The sequence below is a fragment of the Spermophilus citellus genome (assembly GCF_964194105.1).
Source record: "Spermophilus citellus genome assembly, chromosome: 2".
Taxonomy (NCBI): Eukaryota; Metazoa; Chordata; class Mammalia; order Rodentia; family Sciuridae; genus Spermophilus; species Spermophilus citellus.
The window spans coordinates 252,783,022-252,803,439 of NC_138183.1; the positions used below are offsets into that span (position 1 = coordinate 252,783,022).

The following is a 20,418-nucleotide window of genomic DNA, read 5'->3' on the forward strand; positions in this document are numbered from 1 at the left end:
GCCTGTTTTGTAAATCTTCTTCCCAAGTCAGAATCATCCCAAAATAGAAAAACCACAGAAGACAATGGCCATTTTCAAAGTGATAAAGAGCCTCAGTAGCTGCGCTGAGGCCGAACAGGATATGTGACCGGAAAACTGCTCATCAAGGGACATCAGCAAACCTTCGGAAAGTCTGCCAAGAGTCTACCAGAAGCCGCAGCCATGAGAAAGCACAAGGGTTCTGTTGCTGCAGGAGACGCGGGCCCCTGGCAGGCTCTGTGGTGTGTCCCGTCAGCAGGACCTACCAGCGCTGTTCAAGTCTTGGTCCTTCCTAAGGGAAGTTAAAAAATTTGATGTTATTCAATCAAAGTCCAGCAGGGCTTCTTTGGGGAAGGGACTTAGCAGGATGTTCTAAAATTTGTCTGGAAGAGTTTAAGCAGGAGGCAGGCGACTCTCGGAACGCTGTGTTGGAATGTGTTAAGATATTCAGCCGTGAGGATGCAAGCCTCGAGGGTGCTGGCCGAGACAGAGGAACAGAGTGGAACCGAGAAGGATCAAAAGTGGCTTTTCAAGTCAGTAGGGAAAAAATAGATTATTCAGTGTAGGGTGAGGATGACTCAATGCCAACTGGGAAAAAATACAATTAGATGCCTGATGTACTTCAAAATGGGGCTTGGCCCAAACAAGGTGTGAGTGTCCCCAGTGAACATTCTAGAAGTGAGGCCTGTACCGCTTTCTCAACTTTGGAGGGCGGAAGGCCCTTCTGAGGGCAGAAGGAAACGTGAACTGCAAAGAAGGCAGAAAGCAACACTCCAGATCAAAGGTATTATAAAGTTAAATGCAGACTATCACGATCCAGGTGTTTTGGAATTTGAACTTTTCTTTGTATTTGGAATATTTGCATATACGTGATGACTCTCGTGGGGATGGGTCCCAAGTCTGAACATGTTTTTTGTGTTTCATATACACCCCTACACAGGCCGAAGGTCACTTCCCAGTGCACCTGCATCTTGACCGTGACTGTCACGTGAGGCCAGGTGTGGAATGGTCCACCTGTGGCATCTTGCTGGCCCTCCAAAACTTTTAGATTTTGGATTTTTGGATTAGGGATGTTCAACCTGTATATATTGGGAAGGTTTTTTTTTTGTTTTGGCAATATATATGATGGGGGGGAGGCTGGGGTTGTGGCTCAGTGGTGAGCGCCTGCCTCACACCTGTGAGCCACTGGGATCCACCCTCAGCACCACATTAAATAAATAAATAAACAAAATAAAGAGATTGTGTCCATGTATAACATACACACACACACACACACACACACACACACACACACATACATATATGATGAACGAGGGCTTTATTCCTTTAACCTGTAAAGAGTTGGCTCAAGGGTTGGGGCCAGGGATCCATCCTCAGCACCACATAAGTAAATAAAATAAAGGTATTGTGTCCAACTACAACTGAAAATAAAAAAAAAGTCTTTAACAAAGAGAGTTGGTTGAAATATTTGAGATAAAGAATATCTTAATAGAAAAATCGACAGGGGATATCATCTTAGTGTCCTAGGTCTGAGAAGAGGCCGCGTGCCATTTGCATGTCCCTGGACTCACCTGTCATGGATGGGAGCTGCCTGTTGGGGTGGCAAGGGGTAAGGGGAGCATCCTCCCAGCATTCCGCCTGTTCACCAATAGGCTGGGCTGGGCTGAGGGTCCTGAACCCTGGGGAGAGACGGGCTTGAATGACAGTAGAGATGTGCCTAAAGCTTTCCTTCCCCAAGATGTGGCAAACCTGGCCCAGGACAGGGACAGGGAGAACAGCCACCAAAGCAGCCACTAATTGGCCCTCGGCAGCCCCTGTGTGGGTTGAGGGGCTCTGGTAGTGAGTTAGCATCCTTGACTGCCCAGGAGACAAACCTCAGACAAGGGTTTGTGCACCACGCAGTGGACAGAGTCCAGGTGCAAATGGCAGGTCCCCAGCTCAGCAGTGGCCCCAGGCTGTGGCCCCAGGCCAGGTACTTAGCCTCTCTGAGCACAGAATGAGGTTGTGAGAGGCCTGCTGGGCTGCATGGGTGCTCAGCGCCAGCAGAGAGCTGTGGACCGCAGGCTGAGGGCAGGCCGAGGAAGGACAGGCGCTGCCTGTGGATCACAGGGTCCCTGCCTGAGGCGCTCACAGGTTAGTGGGGATCTGGGGTGGCCTGCAGAAGCACCCTTGCTGAGACTTGCCACCACCGAGGTGGAAACCCAGGGGATGGGCCAGGTGGAGCCCTCAGCTGGGTGGGGCAGCAGGGCAAAGCCCTGGATGCACAGCACTGCCAAGCAGAGAGGCCCAGGAAGGGGTCAGCAGCAGGAGAGCCGGAGGTCACGCTGGGGAGTGGGTAGGGTGAGTGGGGGCAGCTGCTGGAGCCAGCTGAGAAGAGGCCGCGAGGCCACACCCAAGACTGAGGAGTTGTCTACAGAAGCCCCTCCTCCAGGTCCATGCAGGGAAGCTGCAGCCACCGGAGGTCCCCTGCCCCGGGTGGTAGCATTTTACGCTTGCTACCTGTTTTTTTCCTTAATTCCTGTCACCGCCAAGCCTGGGGGTACTCTTATTCCCAACAGAACAGATGGAAAATCAAGTTCCCCCAGGGTTAGACAACTTGCCCTAGGTCACCTGGTGGCAGGCAGTAAGGTTCCCACAGTGTCCCATGACCTGCAAGCCGGGGCCTTTCATCTTTGCAGTGGGTGTGTGCTCTTGCTGTCTCTGGCCAGGCCCCCACCTCCCTGCCCCCGCCCACTCCCTTGCTGACAACTGAGATACTTTTGCTCCACTTCAGGAGGGACCTGCTCCCAAGGGCAGCACAGCTTGATGCTGCCCTCTCGTGGCCACACAGCACACTGCAGGCCCAAGGACCCGGAGGGGACTGTGACACCTCAGGCTTCGCCCAGTAGAACAGCGGGGAGGACTGGTGGGGAACAGAAGTAAGGGGTCTTCCCCTCTACCCCTTGCTCTCTCAGGGCCCTCAGTTTTCCCCTCTGTAAAACGGGCATGGATTAAGACCTTCCTGGAGTGGCCGTTATGTGAATTTAATAAGCAAGTCCAGGCTCATTCGTCCTCCTAGAAAAGTCACGGCTTAACTGGCAAAGCCAGGGGACCTGTGTGGAGAAGATAGTCTTGGTGCAAAGTCCTGCGACGTCTGCTGACGAGGAGTTGGGCACAGAGCCATGCTCCCCAAGGCCCAGCCCTGGGTGCCAGCCTCTGGCCAGCCCAGGGAGCCAGGCAAGTCCTCCTCACTCCTACCAGAGTCTGGGGGCTGCTGCTGCTTCTGAGACCCCAGCAGAGGGGAGGGGCCGTCCTGGAGCCTGCACAGCCAGGGCCCAGCAGAGGTGTCCCCGGCCATCACCTCCAGGTCCTCTCCCTCCTCTGCCACCTCTAGGTGAAGCTCCTGGTCCCTGACACCTCTGCTGGCCTCCCTCCCGTCACTGCTGCTGGGGATGTCCGGTCCCTATCAGGACCCCACTGGGCGGAGTGTGTCCTGCAGAGAGGTCTGGCAGGTGGTGGGGCATTGAGGAGAGCATGAGGGAGACGGCCAGGTGTCTGTTTCTTCTTGTTTGTTTAAAGAAGGGAGACAGGACCAGAAGGGAGGGGCTCTCAGGGCTGGGAGTCACGAGTGCTCCAGCCCAGAACTCTGAGGGGCCTGGAAGGTTCCACCTGGACCCACCTCCTGAGCATGAGGAGGAGGAACTGTCCAGCCAGTTCCTCCACGAGGCGGGAGCCATCCCTGATCCAAGCTCGCAGGTCGATCCCCGCTTAAACAGCGACCCCACCACTTCATACCTACGTTCCAAACTTGTTAAGGTTTTGCCACATTTTCCAGAAGTGTGAATATTGTAAGCGTGTTGCACGCGGCCTGATGTCTGTGCCCCCCCTCCCCCGCCCCCGTGACCTGGTTTGGAAGTCACTTCCTCAGTACACCCTCCTGGACAAGCAGGACTGCTCAGGCACACCCACAGAAACGCAAGTCGTTGTTCATTTTTTTAAGTTTTTTAGTTGCTGACGGACCTTTTTTCGTTCACTTATTTACATGCGGTGCTGAGAATCGAACCCAGTGCCTCACACATGCTCCACCAAGCGCTCCACACTGAGCCCTAGACCCACCCAGAACACGATGTTGTCAGGCGTTTTCTGAGCACGATTCGATGGGTCAGGATATCTTCATTTCTTTGGGTCTGGAAGAATCTCTCCACTCTTTTCTTAACAGCTCTGATGTGCGGAAACAGGTTGGTGGCTCCTGAGCGGCAGGCTCTGCAGCCGTCTGCTTTACTCTCCCCTGGGGTCCTGCACGTGCTCAGGCCCCAGGGACGCCATCTCACTTCCATTGAGTGAGACTTTCCCAGTTTTAGCCCTGAATGTCCCATGTCCTTGGGAACCCTTCAGTGCCGAGCACATTGGGGTGGCTGGCGCCCTGATGAGCTCAGCACCCACCTCGAGAGCGTGGAGGAGAAGTGGGTGAAGGGGGAGATGGCGTGTGGCTCCAAGCCCGACAGGAGAGCATCAGGGAGCCACATGGGCACGTGTTCCCTGGAGCCCGGGGAGCGAGGGGGCGACGCGTTAGCTCTGTGCCTGATAACTTCAAGGCCGAGGCTGTGACTGAGGTTGCCTGGCCGGCCATGGAACAAGACGGCCTTGCTGGGGTCAGCTGCATGCCCAGAGGATGGCCGAGGGTTGACCACAGGGATCAGACACTGTGTGACATTGTCCAGAAGATCTCATGAGAGAAGGAACCAACAATTAGAAGGAACCAGGATTGCCAGACCTACAGGGTCCGGGCACCAGACCTTGTCCCTTCTGTGCCCCCATGCCCACTCCTGTCTGGAAGAAACAGAAGCAACTGAGCCGGGGGCAGGTGCAGAGAGAGAAGAGGCTGAGCTGTCCTCCGGCACCTGGCAACCCTGTGGCAAAGCCCGGTGCCACTAGAGGAGGGGAGAACCTGGCTTTGAATAGACTGCAGAGTTGTGGATCATCAGACCTGAACTGGACGTGCAGGTCCCGAACTCAGGCTGTTCTTGGACCAGGAAGGACCCAAGCGCTTCGCTGCACCTGAGTGAGCACAGACCCAGGACAGCTGCCCAGGTTTCATCCAGGTGCTGGGAACAGAGCCTCGGGCCTAGACCCCGAGGGGGCCCCTTGCATCCCGCCAAGCTCCCACCGGGGCGCCCGGCCCTCCCTGACCAAGGTCCTGTGCAGGGGCCCACGTTAGGCCCAGTCACTCCACCCCAGTGGCCTCCATGCCTGGCGCTACCCCCACTCACTCTCTGGCCTCCTCTGCGCACCTCTGACCCTGAGCCCTGCCCTCTCCCCTCTGAACCTGGAGGCCTTGGGCTGCTGGACCTCCCTCTTCACAACTGCTCCTCCAGGACACAGTCCACACTCCACGTCCTGCCCGCCCCGGCCCTGAGCCCCCGCCCGCCCGTGCTGCTGCCCCTGAAAGGATCTCCACCCAGGTTCAAGGTGAGACTCCTCGTTCTACCCTCTGAGCCCAGGATCGTTCCCCTGAGGTGTGCAATACCTCAGTGAGCCCTCCAGCTGCTCCAGCCAAAAGTCCTCCCATCTTCTCTACCCTCTCAGAGACCCAGAATCCGTGTGCTTCTCACCATGGCTGTGGCTGCCACCGTGGTCACCACCACCTTGAACTGAGACCAGCATGATGGCTCCTCAGGGACTTCTCAATTCTTCCCCAGGGCTCCAGTGCCTTCTCAATTCTCTGCTCCAGGGCTCCAGTGCCTCACTCTGCCTCAGGGCCTTTGCACGGCTGAAAGACTTGGGACTGCTCTTCCTTCAGGCCTGGACAGACATGGCCTTCCTAGTGGGCCTTCTCGACCTTTGACCCTCTCTCCCTGCTTTATCTATTTGTAGAGCAGTACTGCCCTCTGACCCTCTGGACCAGAGGTGGGCAGATGTTTCCATAGATGGCGAGAGAGTAAGTATTTTCAATTCACAGGCCACAGACTCTGCAGCTACCCCACTGGCCCTCTTAGCATGAAGACAGATGGCACTGGGCAAGTCCCTACTTCTCTGATCTTGGTTTCCTTCTCTGTGGTCGTGAGGATTAGGGCTGAGTTAGATTCCTGTGGCCATTTAAACAAATCACCGCTAATTGGGGGGCTTATGACAGCAGGAGTCTCTCTCGTGGAGCTGGAGGCCAGGAGTCGGACGGCAGGGCTTCAGCAGGCGGCCGTTTGACGGAAAGACCCACCAGCACAGTTTAAGGGAGGAAAAGTTTATCTGAGGGTTCAGAGGTCTCAGTCCATAGAAGGCCGGCTCCACTCTGGGGGCTCGAGGTGAGGCGGGTCATCACGGCTAGAGAGTGCGCCAGAGGGGAGCAGCTCACAGGACGGTCAGGAAACAGAGAGGGAGACTCCACTGGACAGATACAGGTGCACACCCAAGGCCGAGCCCAGCGCCCACTGCGCCAGGTCCCCAGCCTGTTTTGTATGTATTTAGACACACAGTCTCACTGAGTTGCTTAGCGTCTTGTTTTTTCTGAGGCTGGCTTTGAACTCGCAATCCTCGTGTCTCAGCCTCCCAAGCCGCTGGGATGACAGGCATGCGCCACTGCACCCAGCTCAGGTGTTTTCATGGGAAAATGAGACCCGCATGTCCCTCTCTGCTGAGTGGACCAAACGTTCCAGGACCTGTCCAGGCCTCCTTCCCCGGAGGCAAGCTGACGGCCAGCAGAATGACCAGGAGGGCTGAACAACCTGCTGCAGAGTCACAAGGGACAGATGACGACTTCTGGAGGGAGGAGGAGGGGTGGCTGCCAGCAGGTGCCTGGCCCACCCACTCCCAGCCCGTCTTGGGCACTCGCTCACCACGGTTTTCATGGACACAGTGTTTCAACAAGTCTTACTTGAGGCTCGCATCAACACTGGGGACAGACAGGAGTTGAGCATCTTTACCACTTTATGAAGAGGCCCAGAGAGGGCAAAGTCCAGCCTCGGCCCTGCAGCTCCACCAAGCCTTCCGGGGGCCCTCCCCGCCCCCACACTGCTGGCGCCTCCTCTTGCCCATTCCTGGCGCAGGGTCGTGGGGAGGTGGTGCCCGCTGTGGGCTCTGAGGGATGGGCGGTCGGTGGGCATCCCACTGGGGGCCTCCCTGGGGCTCCCTGGGGAGGGTGCGGTGGCTCAGAGGGCCCAGGGCACACCTCTGTCCACTCCTGTCAGCCTGCCAGCGGGAGGGGCTCCTGTGCCCGGAATAGCTCTCCCAAGTCAGCACGTTCCAGCTTGGGAGGGAACCCAAAGAGTTGCTTTGCATCAAGTGTCACGGGGCATAGACGGCCTCTGATGGGCCCCACTTGGACCCGGTTGAGCCCCTGTCCCCGGAAACGATTAGACGGAACAGGTGCTGGGCCCTCATGACCCCCGGGGAATGAACGGAGAGTGCTTCCAAGCGCCAGGCCCGGGAGGAGTGCGGTGGCCTGTGAGCCCAGAGGGCAGCTCCTCGGGAAGTGGAAGCTTAGCACGTTCTCTGGTTGCTCGTTACATCGCTGAAGAGTCTAAAAATTACTGTCCTTGTAACGTCAGAATCCTACAGGAAGAAAGAGTGAGGCGTTCTGGAGAATTCTTCAGAAAGTTTTTCTTTCTGGAAGTTCTACTGGAGCGAGGAAACCTGGGGTCTTGCACTCATGTGCCTGGGGACCTGGGGCCCAGTCCCTTCCCTCCCTGGGAGTCTCTGGTAGCCCCTTCTTGATATATATATATATATATATATAAATTCTTGGTACATTTTCCTTGTGATTCTTGGCACAACTGGCTGTAAGCGCTTCACTTCTCCTCTCCCTTCCTAATTTAGAATCTGGACCTGAACTTTGGACCAGTTGCTGTACTGAGTGTCCAGCAGAGCCATTACTGCAGGCGGGCCACTTGGGTCCCTCCCCTCCCAACAGCCAGTGACCTTAGCAAGTCCCATCAGCTCTTCCTGCAGAAGCCTGACTCCAGCTCCTCCAGATGCCACTCTCCTGGCTCCTACCATCCTGCCCCCCTGCTGACCTGTCCCCACATCCGCCTGAGTGTCCCATCACCACTCAGCTGCCAGAGTACTACTTTTAGAAATGGAAATTAGATCTTTCACTTTTATTTGTTCTTCCAACAAATACTTATCGAGCACCTACTATGTGCCAGGCCCTGGTCTAGGCACAGGAAACTCAGGGAACTAAACAAACACAGAGCTTATTCTCCTGGAACGTCCACTCTAGTGGAGGGACGATAGATAGCAGCGTGTCAGATGGTGATTGGTGCAAAACAGAAAAGCAAAGCAGAGAGACCCAGCAGGCAGTGCTGGCAAGGTGGGTGGGTGGTGGAGGGCTGTGTTTTGCAATTTTTTTTTCCTGGGGCCCAGGGGATTGAACTCAGGGACACTTGACCACTGAGCCACATCCCCAGCCCAATTTTGTATTTTATTTAGAGACAGGGTCTCACTGAGTTGCTTAGCACCTTGCTTTTGGTGAGGCTGGCTTTGAACTCTGGATCCTCCTGATTCAGCCTCCTGAGCTGCTGGGATTTCAGGGGTGCACCACTGTGCCTGGCATGTGGTTTGCAGTTTTCAAAGGGCGGCCTTCAAGGAAGGCCTGGCTGGAGACCTGAAGAGGTCAGGGAGTGAGACAGGTGGGTAAGTGGGATAAAGGAGTTCCAGCAGGGAGAACAGCAAGGACAATGCCCTGAGGCAGGAGTATGTCTTAGGCTGAGGACCCGTGAGGCCATTGTGGCCACAGCCAGGTGAAGTGGAGGAGGGAGAAGGGGCAATGGAGTGGAGAGGTACAGGAATAGGCCTAGCTTTCCACCCCAGCCTCCAGCTTCTGCAACCTGGGCCCTTGGTGGATCCCCCACAAGCCCAGCCGCCGAGCTCCTGCCCTGGGGCCTTCACCTGGGGTTTCCTCTGCCTGATGCTTCCTCCAAGCACAAGCTCCTGGTCCCCAGGTGTCCTCAGACAGAACACCCTTTCTTTCCATGGCTTTCTTCAGGCTCTTAATGAAGCTGTTGTTTACTTTTTCTGTATTATTTTAATTTATTTATTTTTGTTTCCTCCTAGTGTATAAAGCCCATGAGGGCATCGAGGCTCTCTGCCTGACCAGTGGCTCTGTGACACTGTCACACTGCAGCCTGGGTAGAGGTGTGTTCATGTGAGGCATGTAGCCTTGCTTTTCACCGGTGAAGAAGGCCGGGAGGTTTCACCTATGCCTGTCAAAGGCCCGGTGGTTGGGCCCACTGGTCCACAGCCCCTCCTCGCCCCTCTGGCCCTGAGGCTGGGGTGGCTTGCCCCGAGCTCCCTGCCTGCTGACCAGGGGACTCAAGGGTGAGTGTGGGGCCCAGGGGCTTCCCCTCGGCCTGCCCAGCAGGTGTTGGCCACCGTGGCTATCGCTCAGTCTTTTGATATCGAATATGACCGTCGATGGCGTGCGTTCGGTTTAAAAGTCAAACGTGGAGCTCACCCACTCCCAGCCCGACCACTACGTCCACTTCTGGGCCTGCTCCATAGCCTTTCTCCGCCGTCCCCAAGTGAGGACAGGTGTGGCGGACCCTCCTCGCTCCCGGGACCCTGCCCGGCTCCGGTGGTGGAGGTCGCCGGGCAGCGCGCAGCCCTGGCGCGGGGCCCGGACTCCCAGCCCCGAGGAGGCTCGCCGGGTGCTCCAGGCGACCCCGCCGGTCCCGTGCCTCAGTTTCCCCACCCGTAAGGGCCGGGTCCCCGCAGCTGGCTCTACAGGTGACACACCTGCTTCCGGGACTGGCCGGGCCTGCGGGCCTGGCGCGCGGAAGCCGGGCGCGCGGCCTGCGGGGCGGCGCGGGGCGGGCGGGCGGCGCCTGGCCGGGGAGGCTCCGGGGGGCGCCCGCGGGAGGGCGCGGCCGGCGCGGGGGGCGCGGGCGGCGGCGGCGGGGGGCGGAGACCGGCGCGGCTTCCGCTCCCGCGCGCCCTGCTCCCTCCTCCCCCGTCGTCCTGGTCCGCGGCGCCCGAGGGGGAGGCGGGAGGCGCCGGGAGCCGCGCGAGGAGCCGCCGCCGCCGCGCCATGGAGCCCGAGTGAGCGCGCGGGCCCGTCCGGCCGGACAACATGGACGCGGCGCCGCCCCGGCCGCCGCCGCCGCCGCTGCTGCTGCTGGCGCTGTGCTGCAGCCTGGCCCCCGCCGCGGGTAGGTGGGCGCGGGCCGCGCGGACAATGGCCCGGCGCCCGGCGGCCGAGTGCCGGGCGCGCGCCGCCGGGAGCCGACTTCGCAAGTTGGGGAGTCGGGCGCGCGCCGCGGACCCCTCGGCCCCGGGGCCGCGCGGGCCCTTTGTCTGGACCTCGGGCCCTCCCCGGGGACGCGGCGTCCCGGGCCGGCGGGCAGGGCGCGCGGTGGGCAGCGACCCGCCGGCCGCCAGGTGCGGCGCGGGCGGGTCCTCACCTGCCCGCGGGCACGGGGGCGGCCGCGCCGAGCGGGGAGCGGTGGCCCGGGGCGGAGCGGGGCAGGCCTGGCCTGTCGGGAGCGTCCCGGGAACTCGCCGGGAGCTGGCCGCGCGGCCTGCGAGCTCCGAGAGCTGATTTAAGTTGCTGCGAGAAAGTTCTGAGCGGCCTGGCCCGTGCTGCTGCCCCTTTGAACTGCGTGGCTGTCGGTTTCCAAACCGAATGACACCTGCCAGGTGCCCGCACGACCCGAAGGACCCATCTGGTCACTGGGACCCCACAGGCTGGCGCCCGGCCGTCACTGACCAGTGCCCAACCCCAGGGCCGGCTGCGTGGGGTGACGTGGTCCCCGAGTGTGGGGATGTGTGGGCAGCTGTGCTCCTGCCTCAGTTGTCCCCGCGGGTGGGGTTGGTGGCAGGCTGGGAACCGTCTCTAACTTTTTTGGTGTGTCCCTTGGGGTGGAGCTGAGGTCGGGAGGACTTGGAAAACCTAAGCAGTTGGAAAGGCTACACATGTTCTTTTAATTTGGAGATTGCCATGTGGTTTTTGAAGCAAGCCTCTTGCTACCTAAGTCGTTCTAATTCGTGTGTGTGTTTTGTTTTTCTGGAGTGTGGCTGTCCAAGTGAACACCGCCCGCAAGTGCCTGTGCACACCTGGTGTTCTGTTGGTGGCAGTTTAGGGTTGAGGGAGCCTCAGGTCTCTTTGTCTGGGCTTCACATCGAGGCCAACAGCTGTCTCTCTGAATATTTCCAGTGTGGCCACTGCAGGGGCTGGCCCTGAATCTGTGCTCACATTCCCTGTGCCGGGGCCTCTGGATGGAGGTTTGGGGGGTGGCCAGGAGCAGGGAGAGCCCGGCACTTGTTTGCTCCAGCCGGCCTGGTGCCCAGTGCAAGCCTGGAGTTCCGTGGGAGTCGCACCCCAAGTTTCTCCCTCCCGGGAATGGTGTTTACATTTTTGGGCCTCCTCTGGTGCTAGCAAAACAAGGTGAAGCCAAAACAATGCCGGTCTGGATCGTTCAGGCCAGCGCTGCTCCTTCTCTTTCCGGAAATGCCTGGGTCACCGCGGCAGAAGGGGTTCTTTGGGAAGCTGTTTGTTTTAAAGGTGGGGTTTCTAAGCAGGCTGCATCGCTTTCCACCTCATTGCAGTTTTGGATTTCCTGTGCGTTTTGGGGTGACGTTGCTGGGATCGGATGCCTGAGGGGCGTGGGATTCAACACCCCAAGGAAAAAGAGTTACATCTGTGGAGTTCAGTTGTGTACGAGGCAAAAAAAAAAAAAAAAAATAGAGTTGATTGTTTTAACATTAGGAAGCCAGGCCTGGGGACGCCAGCTAAGTGGTAATCAGTCCTAAAATGGAAGGGACCATCTTGATGGTTCTCCCAGGTTGTGCCTGATTTTCTGACAGATGGGTTGTGCCTGATTTTCTGACAGATGGGTACTTCTTGAGGCCTGGAATGAAGGCAGCTAGTCGCCACCTAATTATTTTTCCCGATTGCTTCCTGTTGCAATTTAAAGCTGTGAGCCCACGGAAATGCCTTTGTTCTAGTGGGCCTTGCGCGGTGCTGGGCCGGCATTCCCCTCCGCAGCCCCAGGCCTCCTCCCCTGGGAGCTCGGCACTTGTTCAGGTTTCTGCAGAGGCACCCTGTTGTTCCTCTCCCCCAGGGCGGGACAGGCAGGTGTTGGGCTAAGTAAATGCTGTGCGGAGCCCCTCTGAAGCAGGGGTCCACGCCTTGCACCCTCTGGTCCAAGAAATTACCTGGTCAAGCTGAAGGATGCAGCACTGGTTTCTGGCCTCTCTGGGGAGATCACCTTGGTTCCCAACCTACTTGGAACCAGTTTAATTCTGGCCACCGTGTGTCACCACCCAGGCATTCAGCGGATTCATTCATGGGTGGGGGTGTGTGCAGTCAGGTGAGGACTGGCCATCTCTTTCTGCTTGTGGAGGGGCTGCCAGGCCTGGGGGCAGGGCAGGGTTCTGGGTGCTCACTTGCTGTTTGACTTGTGAGCTTGGTGGGGACAGGAGCTGACCTGCAGTATGGGAGGGGGGCCTCCCCCCCCCGTGTCCTTCGGGGGGCCCACCACACAGGGCCTGGAGGTGTCTGCTGGAAGAGCCCAGCTCGGGCACTGGGTGTGACGGAGATGCAGCTGGGGCTGGGGCTGCTCTAGGTGAGGAGTGGAATGGATGGCTTTAAAGCCGACATGAAACTTACGTAATAAAAAATTAACCATTTGAATGTGTACAGTTCACAGTCATTTGGCAAATCCAGTGTTTATAATCATCACTCTTATCAGGTTATAAAACATTTCCATCACCCCAAAAGAAAACCCCATGCCCATTACACCATGGTTTACTATACCCCTACTGCTGTCCACCAGTGTGCTGTCTCTGTGCCTCTGTCTGGTCTGGGTGTTGTGTGTGCGTGTGTGTGTGTGTGTGTGTGTAGGTTTTTTTTTTTTAAGATGGGGTCCCAGGCTGGTTTTGAACTCCTGGTCTTGTTTGGGGGTCTGTGTTGGGTCAGGGTTGGTCCCCAAGGGTGTCTGGACCTTAAGTGATCCTACTGCCTCAGCCTCCCAAAGTAACTGGGACTACAGGTGTGCACCACGGAGCCCAGCTGCATTTTCTATAAATGGATCCTGCCTCACATGGTTTTGTGTCTGATTCTTTAATTAGCATGGTGTTCTGGGACCTGGGTCGGTATTTCATTCCTTTTAATGGCTGAATACTATTCCACTGTATGGACAGACTACATTTTGTTTATCCCTTCACCTTGGTTGAATTGATCTTGGTATTTCTTGCAGCAGCATGAGCTGGGGGCCAGGGTGCCCTAGTGGAGTAGGACAGTGGCAGGATTCAATCTTAGATCCTCCTGCTGAGGTTCAGAAATGTTATGGCCCCTGGGGACAAGCTGGAGAGCCAGTGCTGGCCCCTGGGGAGAAGGACCTGGGCCCCAAGGGCTGCTGGTAGAGTGGAGTGAGTGTTCAGTGGGGACGTTGGTAAAGGAGGCTCCAGGGCGGCCACTTAACACACACTCAGAATGGAGACTTTGGCAGGGCGGCCTGGGGGCTGGTGGTGTCTGGCTCCTTTCGCACATTTGCTCAGTGGCCTGTGGGCTCCGAGCCAGCCGCCCTGCAGGGCCATCCCGGGGGCAGCACAAGTCCCAGAGTGATGGGTAGAGGCAGCTGTGGGGCTGCAGGGAGGCTGGGCCCGCCTGGCGGTCTGCTCTCTGCCGCCTCTTCAGCCCTGGAAAGCCATCTCCTGGCTCTGGGCCTTCGTCCCCACTTCCGCGGAGTTGGGGTTCAGAGGGTGGGTGCTGGGGGGATGGACGTGGAGCCCCTTCCCGCAGGCCACCCTGGGAGCAATGTGAGCGCGCCTGTTCTGGGCTGGGTTTCCTTTGAGAGGGTCCCTGAGAGCCCGATGGAGAGCTGGAGTCCCCAGTGCCCGGGCCCAGGTGGGGACGGGGAGGTGGGTAAGGATGTTTGGGGGTCTGTGCTGGGTCAGGGTTGGTCCCCAAGGGTGGCTGGCCCTGCACGCCAGGAGCAGAGCTGGCTGCCCTCTGGGCGAGTGGGGTCTGCTCTCTGGGGAGGAGCAGGAGGTCCCGTGCCCTTCCCTGTGTGGGGGAGGCCACCCTGGTGTAATGGCCAGTCCACAGTGGTTCCTGCCCATTCCTGAGCTCCGTGTACTTGTCCTGTGGCTCCAGGTCCAGCCTTTGGTGTCTAGCTTGTCCTAGGTGGGGGTGGCAGCAGGCCCTGGTGTGAGCCCTGTGATGGAGGTCCCACCACGTGTTCCCTGTCCCCTGCTCCTTGTGCCTGGGGTCTCTCTGCCACCAGCCCCCATGAAGGTTGTGGGGAAGTTGCCTCTGAGCTCCCCCATTTTGGGGGGTTGGGGGGCTGTACTTCCTGGGTGTTTTCTTATTTGCTTTGTTCGTTGGTATTTGATTTAATATGCACTTTGTTGAGCGATGGCTACCAGCCTGCCAGGGTGCAGGGGTTTGTGGTTAAACTTAAGCCAGGGTTCACCAGGGAGGAGAGAGGTTTTAGCTTTTGGGTGTCCCAGGTGTCCCCTGAAGAATCCGGTGGTGGCTCCTGTCCCAGGCAGGTGCCCAGCAAGGCCGTGGCACACACAGCTGTGCCCATCACCGCAGGAACCCTGGCCATCACGGACCCCATGGGGCCTGGTGCACCCCCCTCTTCTGGGGAGCAGTCCCCTCTCTGTGCCTCAGGTTCCTTATTTGTAAAACAAAGACAGTTGTCCTCAGACTGTGAGGCCATCTCAGGCCTGAGACTTTGTGGTTTTCTTCCCTCAGGAGGGACCACGAGGGACAGGGTGCCCACAGGAGGAGCCTCTTCTGCTGCTCCCTCCGCCCGCTGCTCCCTGTTCTGTTCCTTGGGTTCCCCACGGGGCTGCCTGGCTTCCCCCGTCTCAGGTCCCAGTCTCAGATCCTCCTGTCTCAGGTCTGGCCTGTGACCTCCCAGTCTTGTTGCCTTGTCTCTGCAGTTCCAGAACCTGGGATCCCCCCAGCACCTGGGCTGCCCCACAGAACTTGTCTTCTTCCTGGGTCTGGGGGCATCAAGATGGGCAGCCTCAGGGTGCTGTCCGGGTGAGGGGCAGCCGACACAGCTGGCCTGGGCCTGAGCTCTGTGCCCTCCCTGGGACCCCCCCGCCCCAGCTTGTGCCTGAGCCTGGACTCTACTCCGAGTCCCTCCACCGCGAGTCCTGCGTGGCCACACTGTGCCCTGCTGCAGGAGGCCCGGCCAGCTGACGTCCCACCCCAGGCCCCTGCTGATCGTCAGCAACTGTCTTCTCAGAGGTGTCCAGTGGGGGACCAAGGCTGGGCAGCCCTCCCTGGTGTGGTCCAGCCACCAGCTGCTCGTGTGACTGAAGCATGTCACACCGGCTCCTGTAAAGCATGACATTCCTGTCACTCGTGGCTGTGTGAGCACCGAGGGCCCATCTAGCCTGGGTGCATGTGGCCGTCCTTCTTGACCGCTGCTCCCGCAGCTGCACAGTGGGACAGGCCAATGGGGGCTGCTCTGGGCCGTAGCAGCCTGGCTGCCCGCAGCTGGACTGATACTTGGTTTCTGGGTATCTGGCCACATGGGCTCCGCCTAGTGCCGCCACATTGGAAATCGTCCCTAGTGCCGAGGCCTGGCACTGTGCCTGTGACCCTCTCATGCCCGACCTGGCACAGTCCTGCCTGCCCTGTGCCCCGCAAGGAGCAGGTCCAGCCCCTGCCTCTCCCATGTTGCCAGGCAGCTGGAATTCTAGGGGGTACTGCCAGTGGTTTTCGGGCTTCCAGGGGAGTGGGCTGCACGCACTGCTCTCCTGGAGCCTGCCCTCCCGCGTGTGAGAGCCCCGTCTGGGGGCTGGGTGGTGGGGTCAGGCCCTCACTGCTGCTGAGCTGATTTATTTTTAATTCAGAACGACTTTTTTAGTCTCAGGAATGTCAGTCAGAGTTGGCCTTTGGGGCCATTTTTAGGTGTACGATTCGGTGGGGCACATGCATTCTGAAGTCCTGTGGTCCCCACTGCTTCCAGATTTTTCCATCACCCCAAGCAGAAGCCTGGTGCCCACCGGGCAGTCGCTCTCCGTGCCCCCCCCCCAGTCCTGGCCACTCTGTTCTGCTGTCTGTCCCCGGGATTTGCTCTTCTAGGTCCCTCGCTCTGGGGGATCTGCCTGGCTTCTTTGCTAGTGTTCAGCACCGACATTCGGTGCAGTGTCTTCCAGGCTCGATCGAGTGGCAGTGGGTGTTGGGGGTTCCTTTTTCAAGGCTGAGTGATGCTCCGTTGTGGGGCACATCTGCGGGGCACATCTCTGTGGCTTCTGCCCCCCGGCAGTGGCTGCTTCCTCCTCTGGTGTGCCCAGAGGGGGGGCTGCTGAACCCCACAGGACTTCTGCCTTGTTCGGGAGCTGCTGGACACCGTAACCCGCAGGGTGGGAGCTGCACTTTGTCTAGTTCAGGCTGTGCTGGCCAGTTGCCTTTTTTGGTGACATCCTGGCCACTCTAGTAAGCGCGTGGTGCATCGCACTGTGGTTGGGTTTCTGCATGCTCACCTGCTTGGCTTGTGTTTTTTGGCCACTTTGTTTCACAGATACTTTTTAATTCCCTTTTGTTATGAGGAATTGAACCCAGGAGCACTTAACCCCGCCTCCCCAGTCCTTTTTACTTTTTATTTTTGCTTAGACCCTCACGAAGTTGCTGAGGCTGGCTTCAGACCTGAGATCCTCCTGCCTCATATATTTTGTGAAATTTTTTTTAGTTGTTGAGGGTCCTTTATTTAATTTATTTATCCATATGCAGTGCTGAGAATCAAACCCAGTGCCTCACCCATGCCTGGCAAGCAACCCCAGCCTACTGAGCTGCAACCCCAGCCCCTACCTCGTATTTTTTAAATGCAAGAAACACGTGAAAACATGTATATGTTAACATATGTACGTATTGTTCCATAGAGAAGCCGTGTGTAAATATCTGTCTGCATGTTCAAGCAAGCTAGTGCTCGTCCTGGTGCCTCTTCCTGTGAAGACAGGTGTCTGTTACTTATTGCCTATTTTATTTCTCCCCTTAAGGATGGCCAGACCTTTAACATGTATCTTAGCATGCTACACATTTTCAAACATGCACTCATCTTTTACACAAATTAAATATTATGAACATTTTCTGTATCTTTGCTTTTGTGTCTCTGTTCTTTTTAAGAAGCCAAGTGGTCTTTCCTGGTGCAGGTGCCTGTCCCTGCATTACCCCCCGGAGGGTGATGGGTGTCTTCAGGCTTTGTTGCTGTGCCGGGCAAGGCAGCGAGTGCCCTTGCTGTCTCTCTGGGCACTTGTGTACAGACATTTTTGTAGGATATATTCTTTGTCAAAGTATATCCATTTGGTTTTTTTATTTATACCATAAGAAGCTATGAAAACACTGGCCTCCCTGTGTCCTCTCCAATGCTGGCACTCAACAATTTTTTTTTTTAAATTAGCATCAGTTTGGTTTAGAATTACAACATGTTTTGATTTGCGCTTCCCTCCTTACCAAGGCCATTTGTTTTAATTTTCTGTGAATTGCCTACTCTCCTCCTTGGCCTATTTTTCTGATGTTTATCTTTTTCTTATTGATTTGTAAGAACTTTTTACTAAAAGAGGACATTAATTCTTTGCTGATTTTGTTCCAGGTTTTCCTTCTGATCTCTAGCTGGTCCTTATGTTTTTTTTTTTTCCTGGCAATATGTTATTATAAATACATTAAAAAGTTTCATGTAATCAAAACTCTCTTTCCCCTTATGACTGGGTCACATGTATTATTACTCTATCCCCAGATTTTCAATATTTTTCTCTTTATCTTCCAGGAGGATGACGACGATGACTACTGTTATTTTGTGTTTTTTACGTTCCCATGTTCATTCTGGCTGATTTTTGTATGTGGTATGAGGTAGGGATCTAGCCATTGCATAAGGAGTTGCCCAACACCTTGAGGGAGTGGCCCCACCTGTCCCCATTTATTTAAAATGCCGTCTTTTGGGGCTGGGGCTGAAGATCAGTGGTGAAGCGCTCACCTAGCATGTGTGAGGCACTGGGTTCGATTTTCAGCACCACATGAAAAATAAATAAAGGTATTGTGTCCATCGACAACCAAAAAAAAAAAAAAATTTTAAGAAAAGGTAAAGTGCCATCGTTTGTGGGTGGTGCCCCGGGTGCCTGGCTCCAGGTCCTGGACCCTCGTGTCCTGTGGCCCGTTTTTCTCTGGTCTAGTGTGCTGCAGTTTTTGCTCTCTGTACCACTAGAATATTTTTGAGCTTAGTTGTGCAAAATTCTTCCTCATTTTTCTTTTCAAAAACTGTGTTGATTCTTCTTGCACATTTTCTCTTTGGTGATAAACTTCAGAGCCACTTTTTGCAACCTTTGATCTTTAGCTTGGGGGTGGTCAGTGGTGACCTCCGCTAGGTGTTAGAGGGCTGGATTTCCAGTGGTTTCCGCCCATCAGCCAGTTCCTGGCTGCGGACATCAGCTCTTCTGCCGCCTGCAGACAAGCTGGTTTTGATATTGGCGGTTTCTGTTGGGTGCGCTTTCCAGCTGCTGAGATGTCCTGCCACAGCCCTCCCCGGGCTGCTGGGGAACTGGCCCCAGTGCAAACTAATTTCGTCGTTAGCCCAAAGGCAGGTGTAATTACTGAGTAAATGGTTGCGCTCCTCCCCAGCTCGCTCCAGAATACAACTGAGCTCCTTTAATTCCTTCCCTGGGCTGCACCCCCGTCAGCCCAGATGGGGAGGCGGTACCTGCCTGGCAGCACTCTCAGGAAATGGCTCCATGGGCATTCATAGCTGCTGTGTGGCCCCGGTCGGAACGCCGCCAGCCTGGATGCCCTCCAGTCTTCGTCCACTCTCCGGGCAGCTGCCACCTTGATCCACCGGGAAGGGCAGGCGGTCTCTGTGATGGGGCTGAGGGTTAATGAGCTCTCTGTGGCAGGTGGCCTTAGAGCAGGATAGTTTTGGAGCTTGCTTCTGTGGGCGAAGCCATCCTCCCCACTTTCCCCAGCCCCCGCTTGGTTTCTGGAGGGAGACTGGGTGGGGAGGGAGAGGGGATGGCTGTACTGCCTGCTGCTTGGGTGGGAGCTTCAGAACCTGCTTGTGCCCCTTCCCCAGGCCTGAACCCCCTGGGCTCCGAGCTTCACCACAGGCCCCACATTTCTCGTTTGGTGAAAGATGAGATCTGGGGTGGAGGACATCAGGTTTAGTGGGCCTCTTTGCTTTCTAGAACCTTCTCCTTGTCTGTCTTATACTCTGGCCAAAATAGTTTTTCTAGAACTAGTTTTCCCAGCGTTCTTCCCTCTTGCAGTAAACGGTGCCAGTTCGCTGACATCCAGAGTTGGGGCTTTGGCAAGGCAGGCCTTTCCCCTCCTCCACCCGGGTCCTCTGCCCAGTCCAGCACCCTCTGTGGTCCTCCGCCCTGGGAGGGCCTAGAGAACAGCGACTGTCTCCATGCCGACTTTCTGCCACTGCACAGCGTCTGGTGGGTGCTCCGTCACTGTCTCAGGGCTGCCTGAGGCCGCGCCTGTCTGGGAGCAGATCTTACCAACCTTGCTGCCCTGGCCCCAGATTGGGCTGCCTCATGAGCTCCTCCGCCCTCCTCAAGTCCCGCTGGGCTGTGTTCCCCAAACTGGGAGACCCCTGTCCTGCTCCCCGACAGAGACTCCAGGGCCAGCGTGGGGACCCCCTCCCAGTGGTAAGAGCCGTGCTTCAGCGGGCTGGACTCACAGGGCCCGCAGTGGCCAGCTGTCTCACTGTGAGGAGCCCAGCACACTCCCAGTGGACTTGACCCTGAAGTCGTGTGTTTGGGTGATGGCCATCATACAGCGCAGACCCCGAGATGTCATGGTGGGGCGCAGCACCTGCGTCCTTCACTCAGCACTTTAATCATTAAAAAAAAAAGTGAGACTTTTATGTGAGTATTTTTGTTAAATTTTTTATTCATCTTTTTTTGTTCTTATTAGCTATACATGACAGTAGAGTATATTTTGACATATTATGTATACATGGAGTATAACTTCCCATTCTTGTGGTTGTACATGATTATGTGAGTATTTTTAATTGTGGGAAAATGAAGTAATAAAACGATGAATTTTTAATCTGAAAAAAATTTGTGCTTTTGTTTTTTATATATATTTTATTTGTTCTAATTAGTTATACATGACAGTAGAATGCATTTTGACACAAGCTACATAAATGGAGTATAACTTCTCATTTCCCTGGTGGTACATGATGTGGAGTTACACAGGATATGCAATCATATATGCACCTGGGGTAATAAGGTCCAATTCATTCTGTTATCACTCCTACCCCCAGGCCCCTCCCCTCCCTTCACTCCCCTCTGTCTAGTCCAAATTACCTCTGTTCTTCCCTCCCCGCTCCTTACTGTGAATTAGCATCTGCATATCAGGGAACATTTGGCCTTTGATTCTTTGGGATTGGCTTATTTCACTTAGCACAATATTCTTGGTTCATCCATTTACTGGCAAATGTCGAAATTTCATTTATCTTTAAGTCTGAGTAA

General features: G+C 56.3%; 1 protein-coding gene across 1 annotated transcript in view; it reads left to right on the forward strand.

Moving 5' to 3' along the window:
• Positions 1 to 10,004: 10,004 nt before the first annotated feature.
• LRP5 (LDL receptor related protein 5) overlaps positions 10,005 to 20,418 on the forward strand; it is a 96,616-nt gene continuing 86,202 nt past the window's right edge. The window contains exon 1 of the mRNA XM_081263152.1: positions 10,005 to 10,136. Within this exon, the coding sequence (XP_081119278.1) occupies positions 10,058 to 10,136 (79 nt within the window). The 5' untranslated portion in view covers positions 10,005 to 10,057. The remainder of the gene's footprint in view (positions 10,137 to 20,418) is intronic.